The 27,400-nt window shown below is 39.4% G+C and overlaps 1 protein-coding gene across 1 annotated transcript in view; it reads left to right on the forward strand.

Moving 5' to 3' along the window:
• The first annotated feature begins 1,627 nt into the window (after positions 1-1,627).
• The window catches only part of Erap1 (endoplasmic reticulum aminopeptidase 1), a 29,759-nt gene continuing 3,986 nt past the window's right edge, over positions 1,628-27,400 (forward strand). Inside the window, exons 1-18 of the mRNA XM_020161237.2 lie at positions 1,628-1,990; positions 7,750-8,291; positions 10,074-10,212; positions 12,464-12,598; positions 14,377-14,497; positions 15,248-15,402; positions 15,863-15,976; positions 17,260-17,391; positions 17,693-17,824; positions 17,976-18,047; positions 20,024-20,178; positions 21,698-21,777; positions 22,291-22,474; positions 23,887-24,043; positions 24,675-24,859; positions 25,659-25,820; positions 26,276-26,416; positions 26,983-27,064. Coding sequence (XP_020016826.2) covers positions 7,765-8,291; positions 10,074-10,212; positions 12,464-12,598; positions 14,377-14,497; positions 15,248-15,402; positions 15,863-15,976; positions 17,260-17,391; positions 17,693-17,824; positions 17,976-18,047; positions 20,024-20,178; positions 21,698-21,777; positions 22,291-22,474; positions 23,887-24,043; positions 24,675-24,859; positions 25,659-25,820; positions 26,276-26,416; positions 26,983-27,064 — 2,673 coding nt within the window. The 5' untranslated portion in view covers positions 1,628-1,990; positions 7,750-7,764. The remainder of the gene's footprint in view (positions 1,991-7,749; positions 8,292-10,073; positions 10,213-12,463; positions 12,599-14,376; positions 14,498-15,247; positions 15,403-15,862; positions 15,977-17,259; positions 17,392-17,692; positions 17,825-17,975; positions 18,048-20,023; positions 20,179-21,697; positions 21,778-22,290; positions 22,475-23,886; positions 24,044-24,674; positions 24,860-25,658; positions 25,821-26,275; positions 26,417-26,982; positions 27,065-27,400) is intronic.

The following is a 27,400-nucleotide window of genomic DNA, read 5'->3' on the forward strand; positions in this document are numbered from 1 at the left end:
AAGTCCAGAGACGCTAGAAAGAGTTTCAGGATGAGCAATTCATAGGGACTAGTTGGAGAAGAAAAGCTAGAAGCACTGAAGTGAGGAGGAGGAGGAGGGAGTAAATAACAACTAGTTGAGGAAACTATGCGATTTGGTGGAAAAAATATGGCCCAAATAGGTTTCACACTATTTTTTTTTTTGTATGTAACCAAAAAACCTTGGTGCCTTTTCTGTTCTCTTCCCTCTAACCATTTCTAAACTTAGTAGTTTGCTAAGTTTTGACTTCACAGAACCTACCATTGGATTCCTTAACATTTAAAGTCCTTACTCCAAGGCCGGCATCTTCTATTTGTAGTGCACATGGACTGAAGAGGAAATCATGGCTAGTGTAACTGGGTCTAAAGTCTGAGCCAGAGCGAGCCTGTGGGGTACAGTCAAAGGGGGTAACACTGTCTGCCCTCTCCTTACCTTCAGGCCTTTCTGCCCAGGATCCAGTAGAGGCACTGACCTCTTCCTGCCTTCTCAGCTGTCTTTTATGTCAGCCTCTAGTCTGTTTGGTTCATTCACTCCTGTCCTCCTGACCTTCATGAAATATTTTTAGAATTGGCTAGGGATATAATTACATAGTAGAACAATTTCTTAGCACACACAAGCCTGGGGTCTATCACAGCACTGCAAATATATATATACATATATATAATATATTGATATATTTGTTTGCATATTAAACAAAAAGGGAAACTATCACATTAAAAATTTATAAATATAAAAGCAAAGATATACATAGATTCTGGACAAGAAGTTCTAATCCGGAGTAACTGGGAGCACACAGGTGTTTGGAGACCTCAGAGGCTAGAGCTATGGATTGATACCTTCTGCCATTTTCTAACCAAGCAGAAGTAGCCAGATCCCAAAGTCCCATTTCTTGTTGAATTTGAATGGAAATTTTCCCTTCATCCCTCTCTGTGTTAATTGGAACAATGTTAACTTTTATGTTACAAATGTCCCTAGTTGGAAAGAGTAGGCAGAATTAAATATAATTTTCAAAAGGAGGCACAAGCTTTTAAAAAATGTTGAGAAATACCGTTCCAGTGACTTGGAATCCCAAAGGGAAGGAGGGTACGAAGGAGCTGGAGAGGAAAGTTTGAGAATAGTATGACAAGGATTGTGCCTCCACGGGGCCAGAATCCACCCTCCTATTTGTGACCTTTAGTGAGTTGGATGTTTATATTTTCCTGGCTTGTTACCTCGTTTATCCCCAACTGTTAGAGATGGGCTTTTTGGACATTTTACCCAGTCTCGGTGTCTTTAAGAGGACTGAAGAAAATGTCATGTGCTTTGAAAAAAGAGGGAATCTTATAATGGGGAAACAGCCAATCCTTGGGAATAGTGTCCCTTGTTAGTGGCGAGGAAGTTCTGGAGATCATCTACTTGTGTACCCACACCACACGCAAACCCCAGTGGGCTCAGAGTTCTTTAATAACAAAATACTTGCAGGTTCTTGTTTCTTTCAGAGGCGGGCCAAGAGCTCTCAGCCCATTTGCGGAGGCGAGATGATCGACATCCTCTGAGTCCAATAGGCGTCAAGCCCATCCAAACCTAGGGATTTCAGAGACTTTAGTCCTTATTGGGACACCGGCCTTCGGCACACCGAGTGCCCACTCCAGTAATGGGTGACCAGTGAAACAAACAACCTCAAAAGACACACACACAAAAGAACCGGAGTTCAGAAAGGGTGCTCCTCCTCACCCGATGCCTGCTGCCAACTCCGCAGCACGCATTCACAAGTGTGGGCCCTGGGGGCCGTGGTCTCCCTGCAGACCCCACTCCCGAGGTCCCCGAACTCAGCTCCCTTCCCAGCCAGGGGATCCCCGCGCCTGCCGGTGGGTCCCGGGCGACGCGCCCTCCACGCCTGCCCGCGCTCCCCGGGTTCCACTTTCACTTTCGGTCCCGGGCCGGCGAGGCAGGCGGCCGCGGCGAGAAGGGGAGCCGGGCCTCGGACCCCCAGGTACGGCACGCGGGGCCCACGTCAGCCCGCAGGGAGGGCGCGAGGCCGGAGGAGGGTGCGGCCGGACTTCCCGCACCGCCTGGAGGCTGGAGGCCTGGGCGCCGGGAGGCGGCTGCGAGGCAGGGAGAGAGGTGCGGCAGGCTGGGCTGGGCCGGGGTCTGCAGGGATCGCTGGGTCCGGCCCGCCCCGCCCCGCCCCCGTCCTTTGCCACTGGCGGAGGTCGGGGGCGCACGGCCCACGCGCCAGCTCCGCGCGCTCCCCTGCCGCGCGGGCCCCACTCGCACGGCGCGCACCGCCCTGCTGCTGGAGCCCTGCCAGCCGCACTGGCCACCTACAGAGGGGACAGAGCAGGGACTGGAGGACCTCCGGGTTAGTTAGGCCAAGGAGGGCAGCTTGAGGGGGTTGCCCGAGAACCTAACGTGACTTTGCGCTAACTACAAGGGAGGGGATGGGTGTTGTGAGATCTGCGGGCCATGTGTTCCGTAGAAGCCTGTCCTCCCTGCCCTCCTGTTCTTCTTGTAGCAGTTCTCTCTCCCCACTTCTCTTTGATTCCACCCGGGTTTTATTCATGTAAAGCGCTCCAATTTGAGCAAATTTAAGTTTCTTGTCTGGGCGCCTCACTCATAAGGTAAGCCGCTCAGGTTAATTTCAGGAGAGGAAGGGCAAAGCGCACACTTCCTCCTGGACTGAGGCTCTTCGCGTGGATCCCGTTCAGGAAGAAATGCTGTGTTTTCTGTTACATACCCAGAGTATTACTCTCAGCTCAAGAGGTGGTTAACAGTTGCAAAAAACAAACAAAAAAACTTAAAAATAGTTGTTCAGAGTTGGTACCCTCCTTCCTCCCATCCCCCAATTTGGAAATGTATCGAGAAGTGGCACATTTTTCAAGTAGGCCTAAAGAGAAGTTCCAGTATGTTTTTAAAAATGCAGATTAATTCAACGTTTAAATAATTTGCTGATAGTGGCAAACTATTTTCAGTGCTTGTTAACGTCTTTGTTCAGAAAATTTTGGAAAACAGTACATTGCTACTTTATGGTCTATTTTTTCATTCTGTAATGTCTCATTAAAAAGAAGCAGGAAATAACTGGACCAGTTGCTCCTGACTTCCTTGGTGAGTGGGCAAATTAGAATCACCAAAGGAAGACCAGATAAGATTCCTAAAATATCAGACTTCCTGGCTTGAAGTAAAGATAGGTGACAGAGCCTGCTGTCCTGTCCTTTTATGGAGGATGTTGACTATGAAGGATGTCTTAGTTTCATCAGATGCCAAAGGAAAACACTTTGGCACTTTAATACAGTGAAGTACAGGAGAGTCCTTTGAAACTCTATCTCTGGGTTCAATTTGCCTGCTTGAAATTTGCTCTTGTGTATCTCATAGACCTCATCAATTAACATCTTGAAAAAAATCAACCCAAGATTCCTTCTCAAATTTGTTCTGCTTCCAATTTTCTTTGTCTCAATAAAAGGCACCCATGGCTACCAGGGGTCATTCTACAAACACAGCAACCATCTAGGACAACTGTTCTCTCTTTCACCCCCCACTTCTAGTCCAACCTAAATTTAGATGATGAAATCATGGCTCTCCCTTTGGAATAAGTCTCTTGGCCTTCACTCTTGCTACTTTGTACTTTCCATACAGCACCATATAGACCACGGGGATTGTATTAACATGTGAATTGGATCCCCAAACCACCTACTTCTAATCTCTTCCAGTGGCTTCTCATTGTACTTAGGACACATCTCTATCCTTAACATGTCTGTAGGACTGTGCCATGGTCTGGCCTTTGCCCACCTCTCCAGGGACATCTGCCCCTACTGTGTCCTGTGTTTCAAGTTTGCTGACCTTCCTAACCCATGCTTTCTACAGCCTCCCTGTAAATATGCTTGCTGGTTCCTCTGTCTGGAATACTTTCCTTCTCTCTCTTTTCTTAGTTTGTATTTGTCCTATAAATCTCAGCTAAAATGTTTTCAAAGTACCCCCTCCACAATGTGAATTAGCCTACTGTTATTGCTTTTAAATGTATATGTGTGTGTATACATGTATTCCTTTATAGACCTAATAATGGTTAGTAACCACACACACACACACACACACACACACACACACACACACACACACACACACACATTTGTGTAAGCTTATTAACCCCCTCCCACTGTGCACTTTTTTTAGGTCAGGGACCATATTGTCTAGTATCACTAGTACTCAGCAAAAGTAACAAAATAGGCTATCAATAAATATTTGTGGAATGAATGAAAAAAAATCTTAGCTTATTTAATCTTTACAACAATTCTATGAGGAAGTATTGTTGCTATCTGTGAGATAGCATATATACATAAAGAAAATGAAACCAGGATAAAAAAAAAACCTGTCCAAGGTCACATAGTAGGTGCTGGGGCAAGAATGCAAAGCCAGATTTTCACTCTTGGTTGTAATATAATTATATGCATGTAATTATATATGTATGTACATATGCACCTGTGTCTGTGTATCAACATTTATAGAAAAAAACCCAAAATACTGTTTGAAGTTCTTGTATAAAACAATGTGTACTGTAAGTCTTGATAATATTCAAAGGAAGAATTCTTCTAGTATCACGTGGGAAATCAGAAAGTAAAAGCACAAAGGTGTAGAGAACTGGATGAAGTTCGAAAAGCAGTTTATAATTATAGACTTGGATTGCATTCCAACCAGTGTGAACGTGGCTGTTATATGAATGTTTCTTTGCTCCACTTTCCCCACCTCAAAATGGGAATTATAGGCTCTTAGGAGAGGCAACATGTGTAAATTGCATGATACTTTGTCTGAGGTCAGTAAATGTTAATTCTTTTTCTCCTTGGCTTTCTTATCTCCTTTTAACCATTAGTGCAATTTAATTTAACTTCAAGAATTATACTTTTTTTGTGGCAAGAGACTGCATATATTGAATGGACTCCAATTTTTGAGAGCTTTTTTTTAATCTGTGTTTGAGAATTGTTAATAAAACCTGACTCCGGGAGATAAGCCAGCACTATGGAATGCTGTGTTTCAAACTGAATACTTACTATCAGAAGTGAAGCCAGACAAGAAGAGTTAGTTTTTCAAGGAAAGATCTGAACACACTGGAACATGACCATAGGTTGTTAGGGATCAGCAAGAGAATTTCGTTAGTGAAATACCTTATTCACTGCACAGAGGTTTTTATTTGTTTGTTTTGTCAAGCTCCTTTCCTGCAAGATGCAGTTCTTGGTGCTATTGGAAACACATTGTTGTTTTCAAGTGGTTTACAGTGTGGTAGGGAAGAAACTACAAGTGCATCCAGTAGTGGAATTATGAGGCAGGGTGTAGTAAGATGGCATGAGATAACACAGAAAGAATTTTTAAATGAGTTTCAGAGGAAGGAGAAGTCATTTTTGTCTGATATATTCAAGGAAGGGTTCTTGGGGGCTGCCCCATTTGAGTTGGACCTTGAAACATGGGAGAAAGTTGTTGAGGTGGAGGGAATCCTTGAGTAGAGAGATATGTAGAGAAAACTACTGAGTACATTTTGGGAACAACCAAAGTTCATAGTGGATTCCAGGATATATAGGGTTATTTTAATGAAAGGCTTGCAACTTGGTTCCCAGACTGTTGGACGTAGTAGGTCTGGTTGCCTGGCTAAGCAGTCTAAGAGGGGGGAGATGCCTTTGAAGAGCTAAGTTGTAGGGAAATTACTCAGTCTGGTGCCTTAGGAGAGGAGATTGCATCTCAAACATTCAGTGAATCCCTGTGATGTACCAGTCAATAAGACATGATCTCTGTCTTGGGGATCTTATAATTTAGTAAAGAGAAACAGACATGTAAAAAACTGAGTTCACTAAAATGTTACAGATTCTAAGAGAGAATTTTGCCCTGCCTCAACAGAACATAAAATGTAGTGGCTTTTAATGATTATGGCTAATTGTAAACTTCCTAGTTCAATCAAGAACACAAGGTAGGTGATCTTCCTTTTAGGAAAGACCTAGTACTTATGAAGGTTTGCATTATTTCTCCATGGACTGCCAGTGAGTAAATGGTGACATTTGTGCTGTCTGTGTTACATCCCATTTTGGTTTTCTGGCCTTGAAACCTTCTAGTCATGTTCTTTTTGGCCCCACTGTGGACTTGACCGCATAAAGCCTTTCATGAGAGATCCTACTGCCAACCCTTCAGTAGCCCAGGAGCCTTTCCATCAACTTAGAGCCAGCTAGGATATTGAAAGTCCTCTGTGGACTTTCAGAGTGTTTGCGTGCTTGAACTTGTGGGCACTGTTACCCCCTTCTGAGAGAAAATGTCCACCTTTTAAAGGGAATTCAGGGGTTCAGCTTGACTGTGTGACCAGATACATGTTTTTCATGGCTGCTGGCCTTGATCTCCAGGTGTTGGGCACCACTTCTCTGAAGCTGTTTGTCTTGGCTGGCAGGTTTACTGCTCTGGTGGTCAGTAAGAGAAAAGTGGTGGAGAGCTGCTTGGCCTAATTGGAGAGCAAAGGAAGTTAATCTTCATTATGGGGTTTTCTAGCATTTAAAAGAAGAGGGAAAGAAAGTTAATCAACAGAGTCAACTGGTCAGTAGGCAAGCTGGCTATACAAAGTTTTTTTTTTCTTTTGTGGTCGCTCTTATAATACCATTCTATTCTTCCCAACACTATCTTTTATTATTGTTCTTAAAACACTCCTACTTTCTATAGTGCACTTTATTATTTGTGCCTGGGTGTTTTCTGTCCTTCCAGATTTTTAAGTCCTTGAGGGTGGAGGTCTATGTCTGTGTTTTATTATATTCCACACAATACTTAACGCATAGACTCATGTGTAGCAGATTTTCAGTACACATTTGTTTGATGATTGTAAGAGAGAATCCTGGTGATTGATACGTGTCTCACAAATTATTGTGAAAGTCATCATGAATTCTTTAACTGATTCGTGACTAAATGTTAAATTAACTTTTCGCATGACAATTTGACCAAGCTACCCATGTGGTTAAAGGCCACTGTTATGGATACTTGAAATCCCCTTCACTGCTCAACATTTAAGTCTCCTGCTTAAGCTTCCTCTGTTTTAGGAACTCTCTGCCTGTGATCCTTGCTGGGGAGCAAGGCCTGCCTCCCATTTCAGAAGCTAAGCAGTCTAGATTCTTGCCTTTTCTGCTCTCATGCTTGGCAATGTGGACACCTCATCTCAGTTCAGACAATTGGACTTCAAAGCTAAGACTTTGAAGCTGAAACAAGTAACCAAGGTTGCAGGGGCAGCAGGAACCTCATTCTGGTGGTAGCTACAGCAGCACCAGCTTCTGACTTCCAGGATGGTAGATCAATTTCTTGTGATGGTCAGTGTTGGCAAGGAGATGTACCTTGATCAGCTGCTTCTCTGTTGGTTCTGGATGTCCATATTTACCTGTTTTAGGAGTCTAGATTCCCAAATATCCTACAATACTGGGACCCATCTACTGAGCTACTTGGGATCCTCTGATAATTGCTTTTCTGCCTACATCAGCCAGAGCTTGTTCTATTGCTTTCAACCATAGATTTAAGTTTTGAAAGCCAAATGATGCTTTCTGGTAGGTATTAAGATAGCTACTAACCATGAATTTCTGTCTTCTGTGAATCAGTAACAAAGCAAAGGTAATTTTACTTTAGGAAAATACCTAATACTTTTGGAAGTTTCTATCTGTTAATGCTGAGTAGATGAATTCTGTTATTATGCTGTGTTGATAACATTTTAATGATGTTTTATTTTGCTTTCATACATTTATGCCTGTACAGAATTTGAACAAGAAGATGGTGCCTCTGCCCCTCAGATGGCCACTTGCAAGCATGTCGTTTCTACTTTTCTCACTACTGATTCTCTTAGCTGTATCAACCCCTTCATGGTGTCAGGGCACTGAAGCTACATCTCCAAAAGCTAGTAATGGGGCACCATTTCCTTGGAATAAATTGAGACTTCCTGAGCATGTCATCCCAGTTCACTATGACCTCACGATCCATGCAAACCTCAGCACACTGACTTTGTGGGGAAACACAGAAATAGAAGTCACCACCAGCCAGCCTACTAGTACCATCATCTTGCATAGTCACCTCCTACAAATATCTAGGGCCACCCTCAGGAAAGGAGCTGGAGAGAAGCTGACAGAAGAACCACTGAGGGTCCTGGAATATCCCCCCCATGAACAAGTCGCACTTCTGGCTCCGGAGCCACTTCTTGTTGGGGTCCCATACACAGTTGTCATCAACTACGCTGGCAATCTCTCTGAGCACTTCCACGGATTTTATAAAAGCACCTACAGAACCAAAGAAGGAGAAGTGAGGTAATTTAAAATGTATTAAGCTTCAAATGTTGCCCACACTAAGTTTATTATTTCTGATTGATTGTCTTTTAAAACTCCTTTTATTGTTGCACTCTCTTCAGTTTTGTTGTTGCTTCTTCTTTATAGTGTTAAAAATGGCTGTTTTTTCTTTTTTTTTTAATCTCATTTTTCTCAATTTTAACCAATTTTCCTCCAGCTCTAGCAGAGTTAACATCTGTTGTTTATTTAATTAGATTTCTGAGACATAATACACGTTTTAATTCTTCCGACTATGTATTAGTTTCCTTGTGCTATCATTGAAACGTACTAGACTAGTGCCTTCAAAAATCGACATTTACTTCTCAGTTTTGGAGGCTAAAAGTGTGAAATTGAGGTGTCAGCAGGCCTATGGTCTCTCTGACTCAGATACTGTTCTTCCTTGTCTCTTCCTAGCATCTGGTGGTGGCAGTGGTCATTGATTCTTGGCATTCCTTTCCTTAAAGATTCATCGTTGTTCTATTGTCCATTCCCCCTGTGTCCCTATGTCCAAGCTTCCATCATCTAATCAAAATACCAGTCATATTAGATTAGGGAGCAGCCCTGTAGCCTCACCTTAACTTTATTACATTTGCAAAGCCCTTATTTCCAAATAAGGTCACATTCACAGATACTGGGGGTAGAGCTTAGAATTTCAACATGTTGTTTAAAGGAACACAATTCAACCAATAGCAGCCCATTGTAGGAAAATTTTTGTAGAGATCTTAATGACTTGCTTTGGTGCTGTTTTTAAGGAAAAGATTTATTTGGGATCTTATGCTAAATTTTAAAATCAAATTTTCTTTATTAGTAGATTATACTGTTTCTATATTATTTTATCAATGTAAAAATACAGGTGCTGGGCACCCTCTCATAGGACCCCCCCCAACTCTGGGGGCTCCTCTTTTCCACTTTGTACTTTTCTATCCCTTTTTTTTTAAAGACGCTACCAAAAATATTTTGTTAAAGTAAAATTTATCCCAAACATAGCTCCCCAGAAAAAACTTCTTGAAATAGACTTTGAGACTTCTCTTTTGATATGCGCATATATTATGTTATGTAAGTGAAATTTTATTTTATATTTTACAATTTTAATATGGTTGAAAATGTTTTATATCAATGACTATCACTGTGGATCATTTTAATAACTTTATTAAAATATGTATATTAATTTATTTATCTCCCATATATGAAGATTAAATGATTTTTCAACTTATCAGTGCCAGAAACACTTTGATGTACATTTTATAAATCATTTCTTTAGAACAGATGCCTGAAAATAAAATTTGTCAAATATTCTGCAAACTTCTGATGTCCCTTGCTATCTTTCCTCACAATATTGGGCATTAGCAATCCTTTTAATGAACAAAAGGCCAGGAAATGTTATCTCCTTTAACTTACATTATTCTAATTGTTGAAAGATTTTTTAGTGATTTGTAGGCTCTTCTTTTCTGAATTTCCTGTTTATGATCTTTGCCTGAGATTCTATCTGGTCATTGGAAATTTTCTTACCACTTTTTAAGGGTTCACTATCTTTTAAGCTATTAACTCTTCCTCAGATATTTCCCCAGCTTTTTAAAACCTGTCTTTGGGTTTATAAAAGCATTTATCATGTGAAGTGTTTTCCTTTTCTTTTTTTTAAATATTCATTTAGTAGTGAAATCCATGGATCCTAAGTTAACTTAATTAACAAAGAAGCAAACAAAGAGCTGTTTTGGAGGGCCTGATGTGTCATGTTCAATTTCACTTCACTTGCTGTGATTTTAGGGTACTTGCATCAACACAGTTTGAACCGACTGCAGCTCGAATGGCTTTTCCCTGCTTTGATGAACCTGCTTTGAAAGCGAGTTTCTCAGTTAAAATCAGAAGGGAGCCAAGGCACCTGGCCATCTCCAACATGCCGTTGGTGAGTCTGAATGGTGTTTTCGCTCTCTGGAAAGTGGCCGATTCTCTGTGACTGCACTACCCCAGTACCAGTCAACATCTGACGCACTGATTCCCCTTTATTTCCTGACAGTTGCTAACTTTTCTTGTTCATTTCCAAACTCTGCTTTGGTCTTAAACCACAGTTTATTTGTAGTCAGACATAATTGACCCCTCAAAAAATTTAAGTGTTCAGTAAGAATGACATTCCAGGTTATGAATGCAATAGGAGGGGAACTGTAAGGAATTTAACTGAGATTTAAATGATAGGATGCTTCACAAAGCACTTTCACTCTCATTTTCTCATCTTTGAGATCATGTGAGAAATGCTTTGTCACATAAGGCCATATTTATAGGATTTTAAAAATAATTTCCATTTACTCTATAATAATATTAACTCCACAATTTATAATAATTTATAATTTTTTTTTTGCAAAATCAGGTGGGCAGGAAAACAGAAGAAAATTAGTATTTTCAGAATACTGTGGTGCTGAAGGTGGATAATAATAGATAGACTAACTCCCTTAACAGAAGCCATTGTCCTCCACTTTCAAAGCAGACAGCATTCCCTCTTTTAAAAGTGGTGAGAAGTGGTGACCATGCCAAGGGAATAATCCTACCCATTAAATGTCATTTTTTGACAACTTACACAAGTATCCGCTGGGCTGTCCTGCAGTTGGCATATACCAGTATAGTTTTTTTTTACTCAGAAACATTATGATGGATGAGACTCAGGGTAGAATAGGCTTTGTCCAGAGTCCTAAAGTGTGTCAGCTTCATCCCTACAATGGCCAGTGAAGCATGAAGGGACACTTAGCACCACAAACCAACTTCTCAATCTTAAAACTATACACCTGTGTTTGAGTATCTTAAGGATCCCTTCCTCGGGCAAAATTCTGCCCACCCTAAAGTGCTGTTCTCTATAAAAAGTACTTTCTGCAAACCCTTACCAGACAACTTTTTCCCTGCTTCCACCATTGTATATGAAAAAGCAAGAAACAATTATGTCACTTTCCTAATATAAATTTGAGATAAGGAATATGTTTCTTTCAAATTCTAATTTTCTCCCAAATGCAATATTATAGCATTGTTCCCAGGCACAAGAGTGCTTTCTCTACTTAGAGTATTACAGCTCTAGGAGAATAAAGGTACAGGAATGGGATGGCTGAGACCTGCTAGACCCCAAAGAACCAAGCAGAATTAGTAGAGAAATCCATAGACTTGCAGAGAGAAGACTCAGTGCTCTGGAGACTCCATTGAAGATACTGGAACCTAAGTCATGGATAACCAGGACCAACTTGCCCAGGACGGGAAAGTCTCTAATGCAATCTTGCCCCATGGACAGAAAAGCCTTCCACTGGCAAATTCTAATAGGAGTGGCCTGACCTCTGACTGTAGTTGTGGGGCCCAGGGGAAGGACAATGGGATATTTTTGGAGGCTGGAAAGTCAAATAGGGCACAGAAATGGGGCTTTGGAATTATAGGAAACCTGTCTGTTTACATGATTTTCCCTAGCTACTGGTTCATTCTCCAAGATCTCACCTCAGTGCCTGCTTTTGCTGAGGTATTAGAATTTCTCTCTTGAGAGAAGACCTCTTAGACTGCACCCTTACCAACCCCACCCACATCTGCAAGACTCCTCTCTGATTCCACCTAAAAGCTGACTCCAATGAGCAAAGCTGAGTTTGGAAGAGGCTTTGCATATCAAGCACAGACATAGGGTACTTTCAGTTGTACAGAAAAACAGATGCTGGTAGAACATTGTTATGTATTTGCCCAGTGTAGAGTATACTAAACATTGCATTTCCAGATAATTCTAAAACATGCATTTAAGGAAAAACCAAGCAAAGTCACTTTTGCTTTGTCTTATCCATGTTATCAATCTACCTGTTCCAAATGTAAGTCAGTTTGCAATCTTCAGGATTATTAAAAGAAATTAAGTGTTGATGGTTGCACAAAAATACTCTAACCCTCACTAGATTGTGTACTGCAAATAGGTGAATTTTCTGGTGTGTGAATTATATCTCAATAAACAAAGAACTGAGTCAAATGGTCTGATGTTAATATCTAAATTAAATTAGATATTAAAATTAGGTATTAGAGAACTAAGTAATTATAAAAACATCATGACAGACTTTCAATATTCTGTCTGGTACTTAGGGAGAATGCTCTTTATCATGTGCAATGTATTGAATAATTGGCTTACTTGGTAATTTGAGTTATTCTGATTTTAGGTGAAATCTGTCACTATTGCTGAAGGACTCATTGAAGACCATTTTGATGTCACTGTGAAGATGAGCACCTATTTGGTGGCCTTCATTATTTCAGATTTTAAGTCTGTCAGCAAGCTGACCAAGAGTGGAGTCAAGGTGAACGTGATTGACTTACAGGGTGATCAACTTGTCCTGGTCATCCTGGTTTTAAAACTGGAAGCCCTACATTCTGGGACCTCCTCAAACTTAAGCAAAACAGGATAGCAGGTGGCCCTTATTATCAAAGATACTAATTTTTACAGTAAGATTCTAATAACAAAAATATGGGGAGAGCTTGGCCTAACCTGGTCATGATTCACCTGGCTCTACTACTAACTGGCTCTCTGACCTTAGCCCTATTCCCTCTCAAACTTAGGCTTCTATAAAATGTGTAAGTAGGACTCCATCCTGCAGTGGTCTCTAAGCTTGCATCTCGTTATAACTTTCTGCATTTTGGAAGGAAATGTTACTGAACGTGGGAAGAAAGTAAAATAAAGCCGCTGGCTTGGAGTAACGCGGCTTTGGGGAGAGCATTTGGGCTGTGGAATACTGGAGGAAAAGCTCTTGCTTCAAGGATCACTTGCCTCTCTCTGTTTAGTACCGCTGTGTACTGGGCAACCTGTCTACCTGTATGTCATGTCCCAGAATGGAAACAGGTGTTCTTGAGCGGAGGAAAGGACTTCTTACGTAAAAATACTTCATATAATTGTGCTGGTTTTCACCAAGTTATGAGTAGCTGGAGCTTCTCTGTTAAATTACCTTTACTCCTCTAGTGCTGTGGCTTCTTGTCCTTGTGGAGTTATTACTACTTACCTGGCAGTTTGAAAGAGGGATTTGAGGCTTAGGTGAAGGGAACACTGTAAAGGTAACAGCGCAATTATCCGCAAAAATAGCAGCTTGTTACTTTGCCTGCTTTTCTGAATCTTTTAGAAATGATTGTTTTTATAGTGTCTAATCCATACTCATATTTTTTATTTATTCTTTTGTTTCTTAAACCATATTGAACACACATATTTTATGTCTTGGGTTTGGTAACTGTCGCATCTGAAGTTCTTATGTATTTGGTTGTGTGGTTGCTTGTTTCTACTGATTTTTGTTTATGGTATCTTGTTTCTCTGTACATATTGTGAGTTACATCTCTGAGGTTATGCTGCCTGAGTCAAAAGTGAATTCTTCCAGATGATTTCTGTTTGCCCTTGCTTGGTGACTTGCAGTACCTACCATTCCAAGGGACACTTCAAGTGAGATTATTGGCTTCAGTACTTTGGGTTGCCTCGTTATTTTGAGTCTAGCTATGAAACTCCACTTTTAGCTACAAATTCTCTAAGGGGATTTCCCTGTTGTCCTCTGTATAGTACCAAATTTTGAATAAAATTTTTTTAACTTGTGGTTTTCTTGTAAGAAGGGTGGTTATTCTAGCCTACCTTTACACAAAGGTCATGACCTATGGATTTGTTGCAGGGCTTGTATATTTTCTGTTAGTCTTCCTGCCTTGGCCAGCCTGTGGATGTCCCTTCTTGTCTCCTCAGTCCTTCAATGCCATGAGAACCAATGTTTCACCTATTTTGGGCTGTCCCCCACAGGGCAAAAGCTGACAGCAGTGCTCTGCTGACTTTGGCGGGCCTGTTGCTCCACTTTGGGCCTGAAGTCTTCCTTTCTTTACTACCACCTTATGAAAACATTTAGGAAGACATTTAAAAAGTATATTTGCAGCTGTTTTCAGAAATGAGGTTGGTTAGGAACAGTCAGTATTAACATAGGACATGGAATTCCTATTTGTCTTATGTAATATTGACAGCTGTATCCCACAACTTGAAGCTATTGTCAGTCTTCTCTCTAGTTGTGCAGAGAAACCACTATGCAATTTGAATATCCTTCTATGCCTTCGTTTTTAGGTTTCTGTGTATGCTGTGCCAGACAAGATATATCAAGCAGATTATGCCCTGGATGCCGCAGTAACCCTTCTGGAATTTTATGAGGATTATTTCAGCATTCCATACCCTTTACCCAAGCAAGGTAAAACATTTTTGCAAGTGTTACAAAGTGGCGTTTGATGACCCCAGTGATATATTTTTCTCCTTATAATTGGTGAAACCCCAAGGTTCTCTGAGAAGCCCCTCATGTCATAAGAACCACAGCAAGTGTCAAATGTCAGGTTGATCCTTCTCCTTCTCCTCACTGCTCATCTACAGTGAGCTTCTAATGATGTCAAAGACAGATCTTGATACACATAACATGGAGGGTTATTTTGCCTTCTGGTACAGTTAATGGGAAGACAGCGGAGGGTAGAGCTGCATTTTATTCATTATGGGCACATGCTGGTTAGGGACCACAGAGGTTGCTCAATAAAAATTTTTTGAATGAATAAATGTATACAGTATAAGAAAATCTGCATTTTGTTTCTTACATGAACCCTTAAAATTATTGTATGTTTGAGTTTTTAGGTGTATGTGGGTTTTGGGCATCTAAAATAGAGTGGATTGTTGAGGTAATTGTTCAGATTATTCAGTTCCCAACACATGGTTAAAGAGTTAGAAATTTAGCTAAAAGGCCCAAAATACAAGTCTGGCATGGTTACATTAGTTCCAGAATGACTAAGTCACTGAGCCCCTTTTTCTTTATGAGGAAAGCTTCTTCCCCTCTGGAGCTCCATAATTCTGCAGGACAGAATGTGTGGTCCTAGCGCCACCTGTTTTGATGTTTAGAGTGTTTAGGGAAATGTGTAGCTTTGAGATTGGCAGTCTGCTGTCTTGCTTCCTTCCCAAGATCTTGCTGCAATTCCTGACTTTCAGTCGGAAGCTATGGAAAACTGGGGCCTGACCACATACAGGGAATCCTCTCTGTTGTTTGATGCAGAAAAGTCTTCAGCATCCAGCAAACTTGGCATCACAATGACTGTGTCCCACGAACTTGCACACCAGGTATGCAAATTCAGTCATACTTTTAAAAACATGGCTAGTGGAACACATCTGTAATGCCAGCACTCAAGGAGGCTGAGGCAGGAGGGTCATGATTTCCAGACCAGCCTCGGCTACATAGCCAGACCTTACCTCAAAAAACAAAACACAAAATCAGAACAAAAAGTATGCTTAAACTTTCATATTGATTTTGTAGGATATATGGGGCTATTCATATATTTATCGTTTTTTATTTTTCTTCTCATAGGAAAATTATTTCTTTAAAGTATTAAGTGTCATGTTTTGCAATACATATTAAAAACTTTTCATTTTTACTTAGACAAAATATTCATTGTATAAATATATGTTTACATTCTTATACTGATGAGAGGCATTTTGCATGTTTCTTTGGCTGCCATTACAGGTGATACATTATTTAATCTCTCTAGCAATGCGTCAATAAACAGTCATGTTTTCCTTTCAGTGGTTCGGGAACCTTGTCACTATGGAATGGTGGAATGACCTTTGGCTTAATGAGGGATTTGCCAAGTTTATGGAGTTTGTGTCTGTCAGTGTGACCCATCCGGAACTGAAAGTTGTAAGTTGTTGTTTATGTTTTTACATTTTAGGTTAAACTATTTTTTTGTTCAGTGTTGCTGGAAAATATTTACTCATTTTTAACTGTAGAATTGATAGAATTAGTTCACTGATAACTTCATTGGGAGCTTAGAGATGATTTGTGTTTCAAAGATGCTAGCAAACTTTCAAGATATATCACAAAGACTTATTTCCAGAATTAAGTATGAATCTATGAAATTTAACTTACATTGTATCTTCTCTTAATATCAAAGAATAGCAATCATGATGGCCTATATGTTCTGTCTCATTTCCCAGGGCTGCTCATTGCAGAAGTGTTAGGTACAGATTGCTATTATCTCAATAAAACCCAACTTGACAAACCACATGAATCATGCTTGAAGTTACTGCACGTTACGTTGTGCATCAGCTTACACTCATGGTTCATAGTGTTTTAGAACTCATATATATTTATTTACAAATCATGTGTTGACCATCAGAAAATCCCATACAGTGAAATTTAAAATAAACTTATGCTAAAGAAACACCCATCCTTTTACTCTATTATGGCAATTCTTTTCCACTTAAGCATAATTATTTTCCATTTTCACCTGCCTGTACTCACAATTTATTTATACATATAGTTATAATTATAAAATACTTATAGGACTGGAGGTGTGGCTCAAGCACTAGAGTGCCTGCCTAGCAGGCAGGAAGCCCTGAGTTCAAATCCCAGTATCACCAAAAAAAAAAAGCATATATATAGCCTTATTATACAATGAATAATAAATGTTTTCCTGTTTCTACATAATCTTTAATAATAAAAATGACTATGGATACATATTATTGAAATAATATAACCAAATAAATAACCAAATAGAGAAAGTTAAGTCTGGAATTTGTTCTTCATTTTTTCCCTTTTATTACATGGTTTCAGAGTTAAATATCTCTACTTTGAACCTGTATATTTTAGTGTCCTGTTCTGTTGCTGTATGGGTATAGGCATAACGGTTTTGTTTTTAGGTTAATATGAAATTTTCTTTATTCTAAAATGATAAGTATTCAAGATGAATCAAATCCAAAATGCTTACCTAAATTCATTGTTTCTTGGATGCTCTTTAAAAGCATAGCAATTCTGCTTTATGTCATAAATATTAGAATATGGAAGAGGTTGGTACAGAAATTGAAAGTATAGATCTATTACTCCAGATCAGATCTTCCTCTGTTCGTGTTTTTATTTATTGATTGATGGATTGATTGTGCATCATGGGTGATGTTTTCTTGTTTCTTTTCTTGTCTCAATAGGAAGATTATTTCCTTGGCAAGTGTTTTAATGCGATGGAGGTTGATGCATTAAATTCCTCACACCCTGTGTCCACACCTGTGGAGAATCCTGCTCAGATTCGAGAGATGTTTGATGATGTTTCTTATGAAAAGGTAAAAGTGGATTGTAAGGGTACAGTTAGGCACTACATGTATCAATACTGGGACAGAGAAGTAATAAGAGGGCAACCCAGATTGAATGTCTTCTATCCTGACTGTGCTGGTTGCTGTAAACTCCTTTAGGTTGAATGTGTAATTTGGTTCATATCCTAAAGATTATTTTATGGTCAATTCTTTATGCTCTCTTTGGTTGAAAATTTTTAAAAAATTTAAATGCATCTGCAGTAAAAAAATCATTGCAAAATAAAAGGTGTGACTTAAGTAGAGATAACAATGATTTCTATTGACTTTTCAGGGAGCTTGTATTCTGCATATGTTAAGAGATTATCTGACTGCTGATACATTTAAAAGTGGAATTGTGCACTATCTCCATAAGTATAGCTATAAAAACACAAAAAATGAGGACCTCTGGAATAGTATGGCAACTGTGAGTATCTTCTTGTGATCTCTACATTTGGGATTGACAGGCTTATTTTCTACTTTTGTCTTGTTTTTCCTATATCATTTAATTCCCTCTGAGAAGAATCATTGCTATTTTCTGTAGAAATGAGAATGATGTGCTTATTTTTGATTTTTAGATTTGTCCCACAGATAGTACACAAGGGACGGATGGCTTTTGCTCTAGAAGTCAACACTTGTCTTCAACCTCAGTAAGTCTCGCCATCTGTTCTTTATTTGCTATCCTTGTTTTTTTTGTTTTTTTGCAATACTGGAGTTTGAACTTAGGGTCTTCACCTTGAGCCACTCCACCAGCCCTTTTTGTGAAAGGTTTTTCGAGATAGGTTCTTAAGAACTATTTGCTTGGGCTGGCTTTGAACCACAATTCTCCTGATCTCCACTTTCTGAGTAGCTAGGATTATAGGTGTGAGCCACCAGTGCTCAGCCTTGATATCCTTTGAAGAGTAACTTTGTGCCAAGCTTTTTGAGGTCCCAGGTGATCTCACTCCCATTTCAGATAAGAGTGCAAACTATACCTTTTTGAATTTTTCTTTAAAAGAGTCTATACAAGAGGGTGCACAGCCTTCTGTGGTAATACTTCTCACTGATGATTCCTTCCACTTCACTCTCTCTACAGTAGTGGACTTATGATATGTTTCTCTAGTAGATTAGGGTGGCATTGTGTCAGTCAGGAAGATATGTCGATCATTTCCAGAGCCCTGCATTTGTGAAAAAGCAAATGATGGTGACAAGCATTCTTAAACACTCACTACCTATCACACATGTGCTAAGCACTTATGTGTATTTTCTTTTTTACTCTTCACAACAAACCTGTGAGCCAGGGACTGTTCCCTCCTGGAATTTATACATGGGGATATGAAATCCAAAGGTCAGTGAGTGGATGTGAGGGTGATCTGGCTGCGACATCTGTCACCCCATTGATCGCCAGGGTTGATTCGGCTGATCTGGCTGGCTAGGCGGGTGTCCCCTTCCTCCCTCACCGCTCCATGTGCGTCCCTCCCGAAGCTGCGCGCTCGGTCAAAGAGGACGACCATCCCCGATAGAGGAGGACCGTTCTTCGGTCAAGGGTATACGAGTAGCTGCGCTCCCCTGCTAGAACCTCCAAACAAGCTCTCAAAGGTCAGTGAGTTGCAGAGCAGCAATTTGCACTTAGATCCAATCCATGTATTTAACTGCTAAGTGGCACAGTATTCATAACATCTGATTGCTAAATCGTCTGATTCTCTGTTTATCTGACCTGTAGGATATTTTCATAGACAGCTATGGGTGAACCTGGAAAATCAGCAGAATTTTATCTACCATGTTTTTATTTTCATGCACACTGCTTTATCAAGAGTTTCTAGATCTATTCTGTAGCAAATTTTATCTTTTTATTAGCTTTTAAGTCTTTTCTTAAAATCTTCTGTAGTATCAGTGAATGTAACCCCTTTTAAGTACAGGCCTTTAAGTATAGGCCATCTCTGTGTTACCACTTTAGAAGCACATGCTCTTGATCAAATTTTTTTTTCTCACTCTGCTTGTCTGAGAGCCAGTATAGCTACAGAGGTATTGAAAGCCCAGTCACTTTCTCTCCCCTCATTCCACATGCACATGCCTGCTAGGTGCCCAGTGCTATGTCAACCCCAGGGTGTGCCCAGCACATCTTGTCTACCAGCTAGAACACATGTGTAGCCAAGATTGAAATAAAATCAGAGACCAGGAGGGTAGAATTAGTCCTGTCTGGGGCAGGGGTGGAAGGGTGGTGGGGAAAGGGGGTAAGAGAGTAAATATGGTGCACAAAAATGTGTACACATGTATGTAAATGCAAAAATGATACCTTTTGAAACTACTCCAGGAATGGAAGGAGAGGGGGTGGAGGGGGTGAATTCATGCATGGTATATTTGATACATTGTAAGAACCTGTGTAAATGCCACAATGTATTCCCACCCTGCAGACAATAAAGAAAAAAAAAGGAAGGTGAACAGTTGATGCTCTAATGAGATTTAATGCCAGGGAACAGCACAGGAAGGGAGCTAGGACCGGAGGAGACTGGAGAGCAAGAGATGGGATCAGGATGCTCTGCACAGGAGACTGTCAACTGGCAGTGGCCCTTTGAGCACAGGCAGACTTCTCTCTTGGAGCTGGGTGTAAGTGGGTGATGCATCTGCCTTTTTATGTATAAACCAGCACTGGCATCAGGAAGGTGTGGATGTGAAAACCATGATGAACACCTGGACGCTGCAGAAGGGCTTTCCCCTGATCACCATCACAGTAAGAGGGAGGAACGTACACATGAAGCAAGAACACTACATGAAAGGGTCTGACAACGCCCCAGAAACTGGGTAATGGTCAAAGTCAAAGTTACTTTATTGCCTAGTAACATCTACCTGATAGGATAAAATCTTAGCGACCTCACCTCGATCACAAGAATATTTTAATTGAATCTGTATGTTCTATGAAGTTTACTCATACCCTCTATCTTCCCAAAGAGGCTTTGTATCATGGATAATCTTGGGAAAGCTGATGACACAGAACTATTAACATTCCCATGTTTTTGTAGTTTAATAGGAATGTAATTTCTAGTGACTGGCTTAAAATTAGCTCTGCTCTAAGCAACTGCCAGTAAATTACAGTAATGTCTGGCATTTAGGTTGGAGCTGACAAAAGAATTCAGGTGATTTCTAGGAATTATGAGAGGCTCAGTTCTCTTTGGAATGCTGAGTTAGACCCTGGAAACTGTTAGCTTGAGACCACCGAAGGATATTATCAGAAATAGGATTCTGCATCTTGATTGACCCTGTTGGGACATTTTGTAAAACTGTTTGTTTTACCTTGAAATAGTTTCAGACTTTTGAAGAAGTTGCAAGAATAGTATAAGAATTTCTATATAGGACTGGCTGAGTGTCTCAAGTGGTAGAGTGGCTTGCCTAGCAAGTGTGAGGCCCTGAGTTCAAACCCCAGTACTGCCAAAAAAAAAAAAAAAGGATTTCCAAATATACTTTACCCAGATATGTGTTAACTCTATATCTCTATACACTTGCTTTATCTCTTTCTCTCTAAATATAGAATGTACATAATATGCACAAGTATATACATATTACATATGAGAGGGAGGGAGAAAGAGAGAGAGAGAGAGAGATTGGGGACATGATGCCCCTTTGTCACTAAATACTTGTGTGGCATTTCCTAAAAAAAAAGAACACTTACTTACATAATCACAGTTGATTATCAAAATTAGTAAATTATCAAAATTGACACAATACCATTATTTAATCTATAAACTCCATTCAACTTCTCCAGTTGTCTTAAAAATATCTTTATATCGAAAGTGAAAAAAGAAGCTGCTTCAGTATTCAGTTCAGCATAACATCATGTTTAGTTTACATATCATTTTGTTCTCTTTTTTTTCTGATGTAATCCTTAGTTTTTCTTTGTTTCCTAACATTTTTGAAGAGTTTAGGCAAGTTATTTTTTGGAGCATCCTTCAATTTGTGTTTTCTCCTGCTGTTTGTGATCAGATTAAGATTGTGCATCACAGGAGGAAGTCCATAGAAGTGACATATCCTCCTCAGTACATGATTTAGGAGGCACGTGATGTCCATCTGTGCCATTACTAGTGGTCACTGTTTGGAATTAGGTCTGTGATCCCTAATCACCAGTCAGTTGAGCCCAAATTCCTAGCTCTACTCAAATTGTCCAGGAAGGCTAAATAATGCTGCATAAGTTTTGAGATCTTGGTTATACACAGTTTGATACCATCCAGTTCTAAATTAGCCAGTGTGTGGCACATGATAGGTATTGTGGTAGCTGGTTATTGAATGAATAAAAAAAAAAGAACAATCCGTCTTTCCTTTCTTTTAGGCACCTATGGCATGTTCCATTGACATTCATTACCAGCAAATCAGACTCTGTCCAGAGATTTTTGCTGAAGACAAAGACAGGTAATTTGTTGTGGAAATAACGAGTTTGACTCAAGCAGGAAGTATGAAATGTGTAGGTGTTAAATACTGAACTTTCTTTGCTATGTATCTTGGTTAAATCAAAAGAGACTAGATGGAAAATATTGCTTAGTTTTTTGAAAAAAATGGCCAATATAATGCCAGATAGAAATTAAAACATTTGAGTTATATAATGCTAAAAAATAAAAGGGGTGGGGGGTGATTACCAATGAAAATTCCCATTACTTTGTTAACATTGCTAGGGAATGCTGTATGTATGGCCAGAAATGTGGTTGCACTCTTTTCATAGATTTATAAACCTCACGAAACTGGCATCTAAAGCTAGTGTTGCCTTTTGCCCATTGGGTTGCTGTTGTTTCGTTTCTAAAAGAAACAAGTGGTTTCAATTTGTTGAGTGTTAAAGTCTTCCCTAGCTTTCTTGTCCAGTCTCTGATCAGAAAAGCTTTTGTCAGCCAAGAGAGTTAATGGATCTGTAATTTATTTTATTTACTCTAGATGTGCTCATCCTTCCTGAAGCAGTGGAATGGATCAAATTTAATGTGGGAATGAATGGCTATTACATCGTGCATTATGAGGATGATGGATGGGATTCTTTGACTGGCCTTTTGAAAGGAACACATACAGCAATCAGCAGTAATGATCGGGCGAGTCTCATTAACAATGCATTTCAGCTTGTCAGGTAATGCAAGCTGTGCAAAGTGTGGTTTATTTCTGAAAGCAGCTGTTATCGTTCAAATGCTTGATTTCTAAAGATGAAAGTGATTGACTGGTTGCTAATGAGAAGTTGAAAGGCGTTTCCCTTAGTTCTTCTAACGAAGCAAGGTTGCTTTTAAGCCTTGTGATTAGCTTCCTGTCTTTGACTGCTAGGTAACTTAAGTATGGAATCTGTATTTTAATTTTTCTCATGAGCAACTCAGATCACACTGAGGCAAATGTGTAGAAAACCAGGAAGCTTTCTTCTACCCCTGCTACAGCAGATTTTCCCATGCTTGGTTTTTAATCATCTTGAAGCCTTCCTAGAAGACTAATTCTTCGCATTACATCTTTATGTTAAAGAGAGATTGTGGGGGGAGGGGAGAGAACAAACAGATATCTGAACTTGACAGCATCTTTATGGAGTACAGCCTATGAAATCTGGCCCAACCGAATGATCTTTGAGTGGCTGAGGATACAGTCAACACTTTTCATGTTTTTCTTCCATTACAATGGTTTTTAAGATATAATTCCTAAGGCTAAAACTTAAATTTCAATATTTAGGCAGAACTGAAGTCCTAAGAGAACTATCCAGGTGGGAAGGGGTAGATATCCTAGTATCCCATGTCCTTCTACCATGAATGTTGAATTCTGGTTCTTCTACCACCACACTGGAACTTCCAAGGTGAAAGAAAACAAAACAAAAAAAACAATGGGAGAGGGAAAAGTTTCCCTTTGTGGCCTACTGTTGTTTGAATCTTAAAAGGTTTTGTGTTTACTTATGTAAGTACAAACCTACCACTGAGCCTTTTAACAATGCTCTATCATAAAGGATCCCCCCCATCCCCACTCCCATCTCCCCGCGGTACTGGGGCTTGAACTCAGAGCCTTCATCTCCTGGGCTGGCTTCAAATTGTGATCCTCCTGATCTCTGCCTCCTGAGTACCTAGGATTACAGGTGTGAGCCACCAGCACCTGGCTGTAAAGGGTTTCTTGGTATATTCAGGGTCTTTTTGAAACAGAGAAAACATGCTTACTTCAGGGACTCATATTTCTGCTGAATGGAAGTCTCTCAACCGGGCTTCCTCAAGGATCTTTAATGAAAATCCTTTTCTTACTCTGGAAGTTCTGCACACAGTCCAGTGTATCCTAGAGAACCGACAGTGACATGCTCCATTTCATCTTGACCACAAACTAGCCCTCACTGTTACTTCAGAAAGTTCTTCCCCAGTGTAATCTTGGCAGATGTTGTGTAACAGAAGAGATACTAATGTAAAGGTTATTATTTAGGGGATACTTTAACTGTTTTGTTGGAAAATTGTTACAATATATGTTGAAGACAAAAGTTGATTTCCTGGATTTTCCTTTAAACCTTGAACCATGGTGTCTCTTCCTCAGCATTGGAAAGCTATCAATTGAAAAAGCCTTGGATTTAATCCTGTACTTGAAACAGGAAACTGAAATTATGCCTGTGTTTCAAGGACTGAATGAGCTGATACCTATGTATAAATTAATGGAGAAGAGAGAGATGAATGAAGTAGAAACTCAATTCAAGGTAAAAGCCTAAGATAAATAGAACAGTTACATAATTATGGTTTGCTTCTCCTGTGTGTGAAAAACAGTGCTTACCATTATGTATATATGTCTTCATATATATTAAGGAAAAGCAAATAAAAATTCAATGTTTGGATTAGCAAAGACTTTGGTTTTATTTGGCATTAAAATAGGAATGGCAATGTTAGATTCTGCACTTAATTTTCATGGATTTGTTATTTCCTTCCTTTCATAAGTCTTTTTTTTGTCTTATTTGACTTCTCTATTATGTTGGCTAATATTAATATTTTCAAGTACTTTTATTGGGACTTGATGAAGAGATGCAAAATTGTTATTCTTGACAAAATGTCAGGAAGTTTTGTTGCACAATTTGCTCACAAAATTCAGTCATATAAACTGTCTCTTATAATTTAGGATAGTTAGAAAAGATTGTGTAAATAAGAAAATCATTATTTCTTGGTTTTGACCCTTTTTGTAATTAAGCACAAAGCCACGAGGCTTAGAAAGAGTTAGATTAAGCTTCAAAAAAATCAGTCCCCATCACCTGAAAGAGTACTGGATAATATAAACATAGTGATCTGTGATGACAATACTCATGACACATGTCACTGTTTCCTGTCCTATACTCCCAGGCCTTCCTCCTCAGGCTGCTGAGGGACCTCATTGATAAGCAGACATGGGCGGACCAAGGCTCAGTCTCAGAGAGAGTGCTGCGGAGCCAGCTCCTCCTTCTTGCCTGTGTGCGCAAGTATCAGCCCTGTGTGCAGAAGGCAGAAGACTATTTCAAAAAGTGGAAGGAATCCAATGGAAATATGAGGTCAGTCCCTCAAGAGCATCATCTCTGTTTCTCATTATTGGTGCTAACCACTGGGAAAAGCAAGAAGTAAAACAAGCCAACCCTGCTGCACTTTTTGGAAAATGAATTGGTTTTTAATATTTACCTATGTATTTCTCGGCCTTCTATTTTAAGAAATGCTAGGAGATAACTTCTATGCTTAAAAGTCAAATATCTGGGGAGTCTGGGATTACATTGATTCCTATTTTGTATAGCCAATACAAAAGGTTATTGGGCTGTGATGACCACATCAAACTGAAGCCCAGGCAGTGCACTTTACGGTAGCTTCGTTAGTAATGGCTGACACTGTAAAGCAAGGCGGGAGCTGGAAATCTCTATTCCTGCTATACTTCTGTCCTTTTGTATTTGAAGCTTAATTGCCCTCCGAGAAGCATTTATGCTAATAACCTAGATGCTTCCATTTAAGAAATGCTTACAAATCATGATTGTTTTGAATTCCTGACTTATGTTCATGGAGTAAATTCTAAGCCTCATTTGACTTGGCTTTTTGGTTTGACATATAGTTATTCAACATTATTAAAATACATTAGATATGTAGGTATTTATAAGAATGACACCATTATGTTTTTGAGCAGGCTCCTTAAAGCCTAATTTTAGATATTTCCTCTTATTCTTCATAAAATGTAACTAAGGGAGAGCAGTAATTATTATTTTCAGGCATGCTTCTCTGTGGACGGGGCCAGTTTATAATTGGCCACTATTATACATATCAGTGTACTTTCTCCATTGTACTTGCTCATGGATATATTTTTTCCCACAGCCTGCCTGTTGATGTGACCTTGGCAGTATTTTCTGTGGGGGCCCAGAACACTGAAGGCTGGGATTTTCTTTATAGTAAATATCAGTCTTCTTTGTCCAGTACCGAGAAAAGCCAAATTGAATTTGCCCTCTGTACGAGCCAAAATAAGGAAAAGCTTCAATGGTGAGTCATTTATTCAAGCTCATGTGGCCAAGGAAAACTGAATTACACCAGACTGTTTTGGCACCTGTTTTTGTCTCTTGGCCAGAAATTGTCTATTTTGCTGGGAACATTTGTTCAGTGGGCACACATCTAATGAAAATGACAAATAATTAGGGAGGACCAGGTGTTAGGAAAAGTATATTGTGAATCTTTAAAGCAACAACATATTTTAAGTATTTACTAGAGATACACTTCTTAACTGTTCTTTTGAGCAAATGAGAGAATACATGAGAATAGTTATTATAAATACTATATGAATGTTAGTTTTTATTATTGTGCAGCTATAGTGGGTTTATCTGGACTCTGGCTACCAGTTTGCCTTTTTGGCCTTTGTTATTAGTAAACTGTTTTTTTTATCTTATACTGCAGGTTTTTATAACTTTCATTGCTAACATTTCTTCTCTTAATCATTACAGGCTACTAGATCAAAGTTTTAAGGGAGATATAATAAAAACTCAAGAGTTTCCATATATTCTTACACTCATTGGCAAAAACCCAGTGGGATATCCTTTGGCCTGGCAGTTTCTGAAGGAAAATTGGAATAAACTTGTACAAAAGTAAGTAAGGTCAAAACTGCTGGTACCACACAGGTTCTTAACCTGGCTGTGTTTTAGCTTTTCTCTTTGTAAAAGAATAGTAACAATCTAAAGACAGTCTAAAGGGATTTTTACATTGAAGTTAGGAAGCAGAGGTATTTAAAATAGCCTTATAAAATACTGAGCCCTAATTCAGCACTAACTAATGAGTCTAGATAGTAAGGTTTTCTGTTCCCTCTGGAATGACCCCTTTCCACATCCCCTTGCTGGTTTGAGGTCTTCACATCTTCCCAGGCTGGCCCAACTCATTCTCTTGCTATTGGCTCTGCCTTTGTCAAACTCTTGTAGCAATGCCTGCTGCTATCATTTCTTTCGAATTCTTAATCTTCTATTCAGCTGTTGGATGGATTACATGTTATAACTAGATATTAACCCTAATAATAGAATGAGATCGTATTTTATAAGTATAAAGTATGAGAAAGATTTTTCATGCCTAATCAGTTTTAAATGCTGTTACATATATAAGGCACTCAAAATATATGTTAGATGAACATTTCACAATGCATTTTGACAATTTCCATTTCTAGATTTGAACTTGGCTCAGCTACCATAGCCCACATGGTAACGGGAACAACAAATCAATTCTCCACCCAAACACGTCTTGAAGAGGTAAAAGAAAAAGACATTTTCTTTTAAGCTTAAGTGACAATTAGCTACTAAATATGGGGCAGACAAAATATTTTAAACGTGTGATGAGTTAGAAATGGATTTTGTCATTTAGAAGCTATTTCTGGATTCTGAGATTGATGTAAACCAAAATCAGTTGCAAATAAACTAGAGGAAACTGTCTCTTCTCAAACATGTTAAGAAGTTTTGCTCTGTCAGAAACTTTAGGACTTAAAAATTACTTGGGACAATTAGTCCTTGCTAAGCATGTTGAAAGTGAGCCCTGGAGATACAAATGATTGGTGTGATCATTCAGCTGTTGTGAAAGAGGCAGGGCTG

This window comes from Castor canadensis, chromosome 6, assembly GCF_047511655.1.
Source record: "Castor canadensis chromosome 6, mCasCan1.hap1v2, whole genome shotgun sequence".
In the NCBI taxonomy this organism is placed as follows: Eukaryota; Metazoa; Chordata; class Mammalia; order Rodentia; family Castoridae; genus Castor; species Castor canadensis.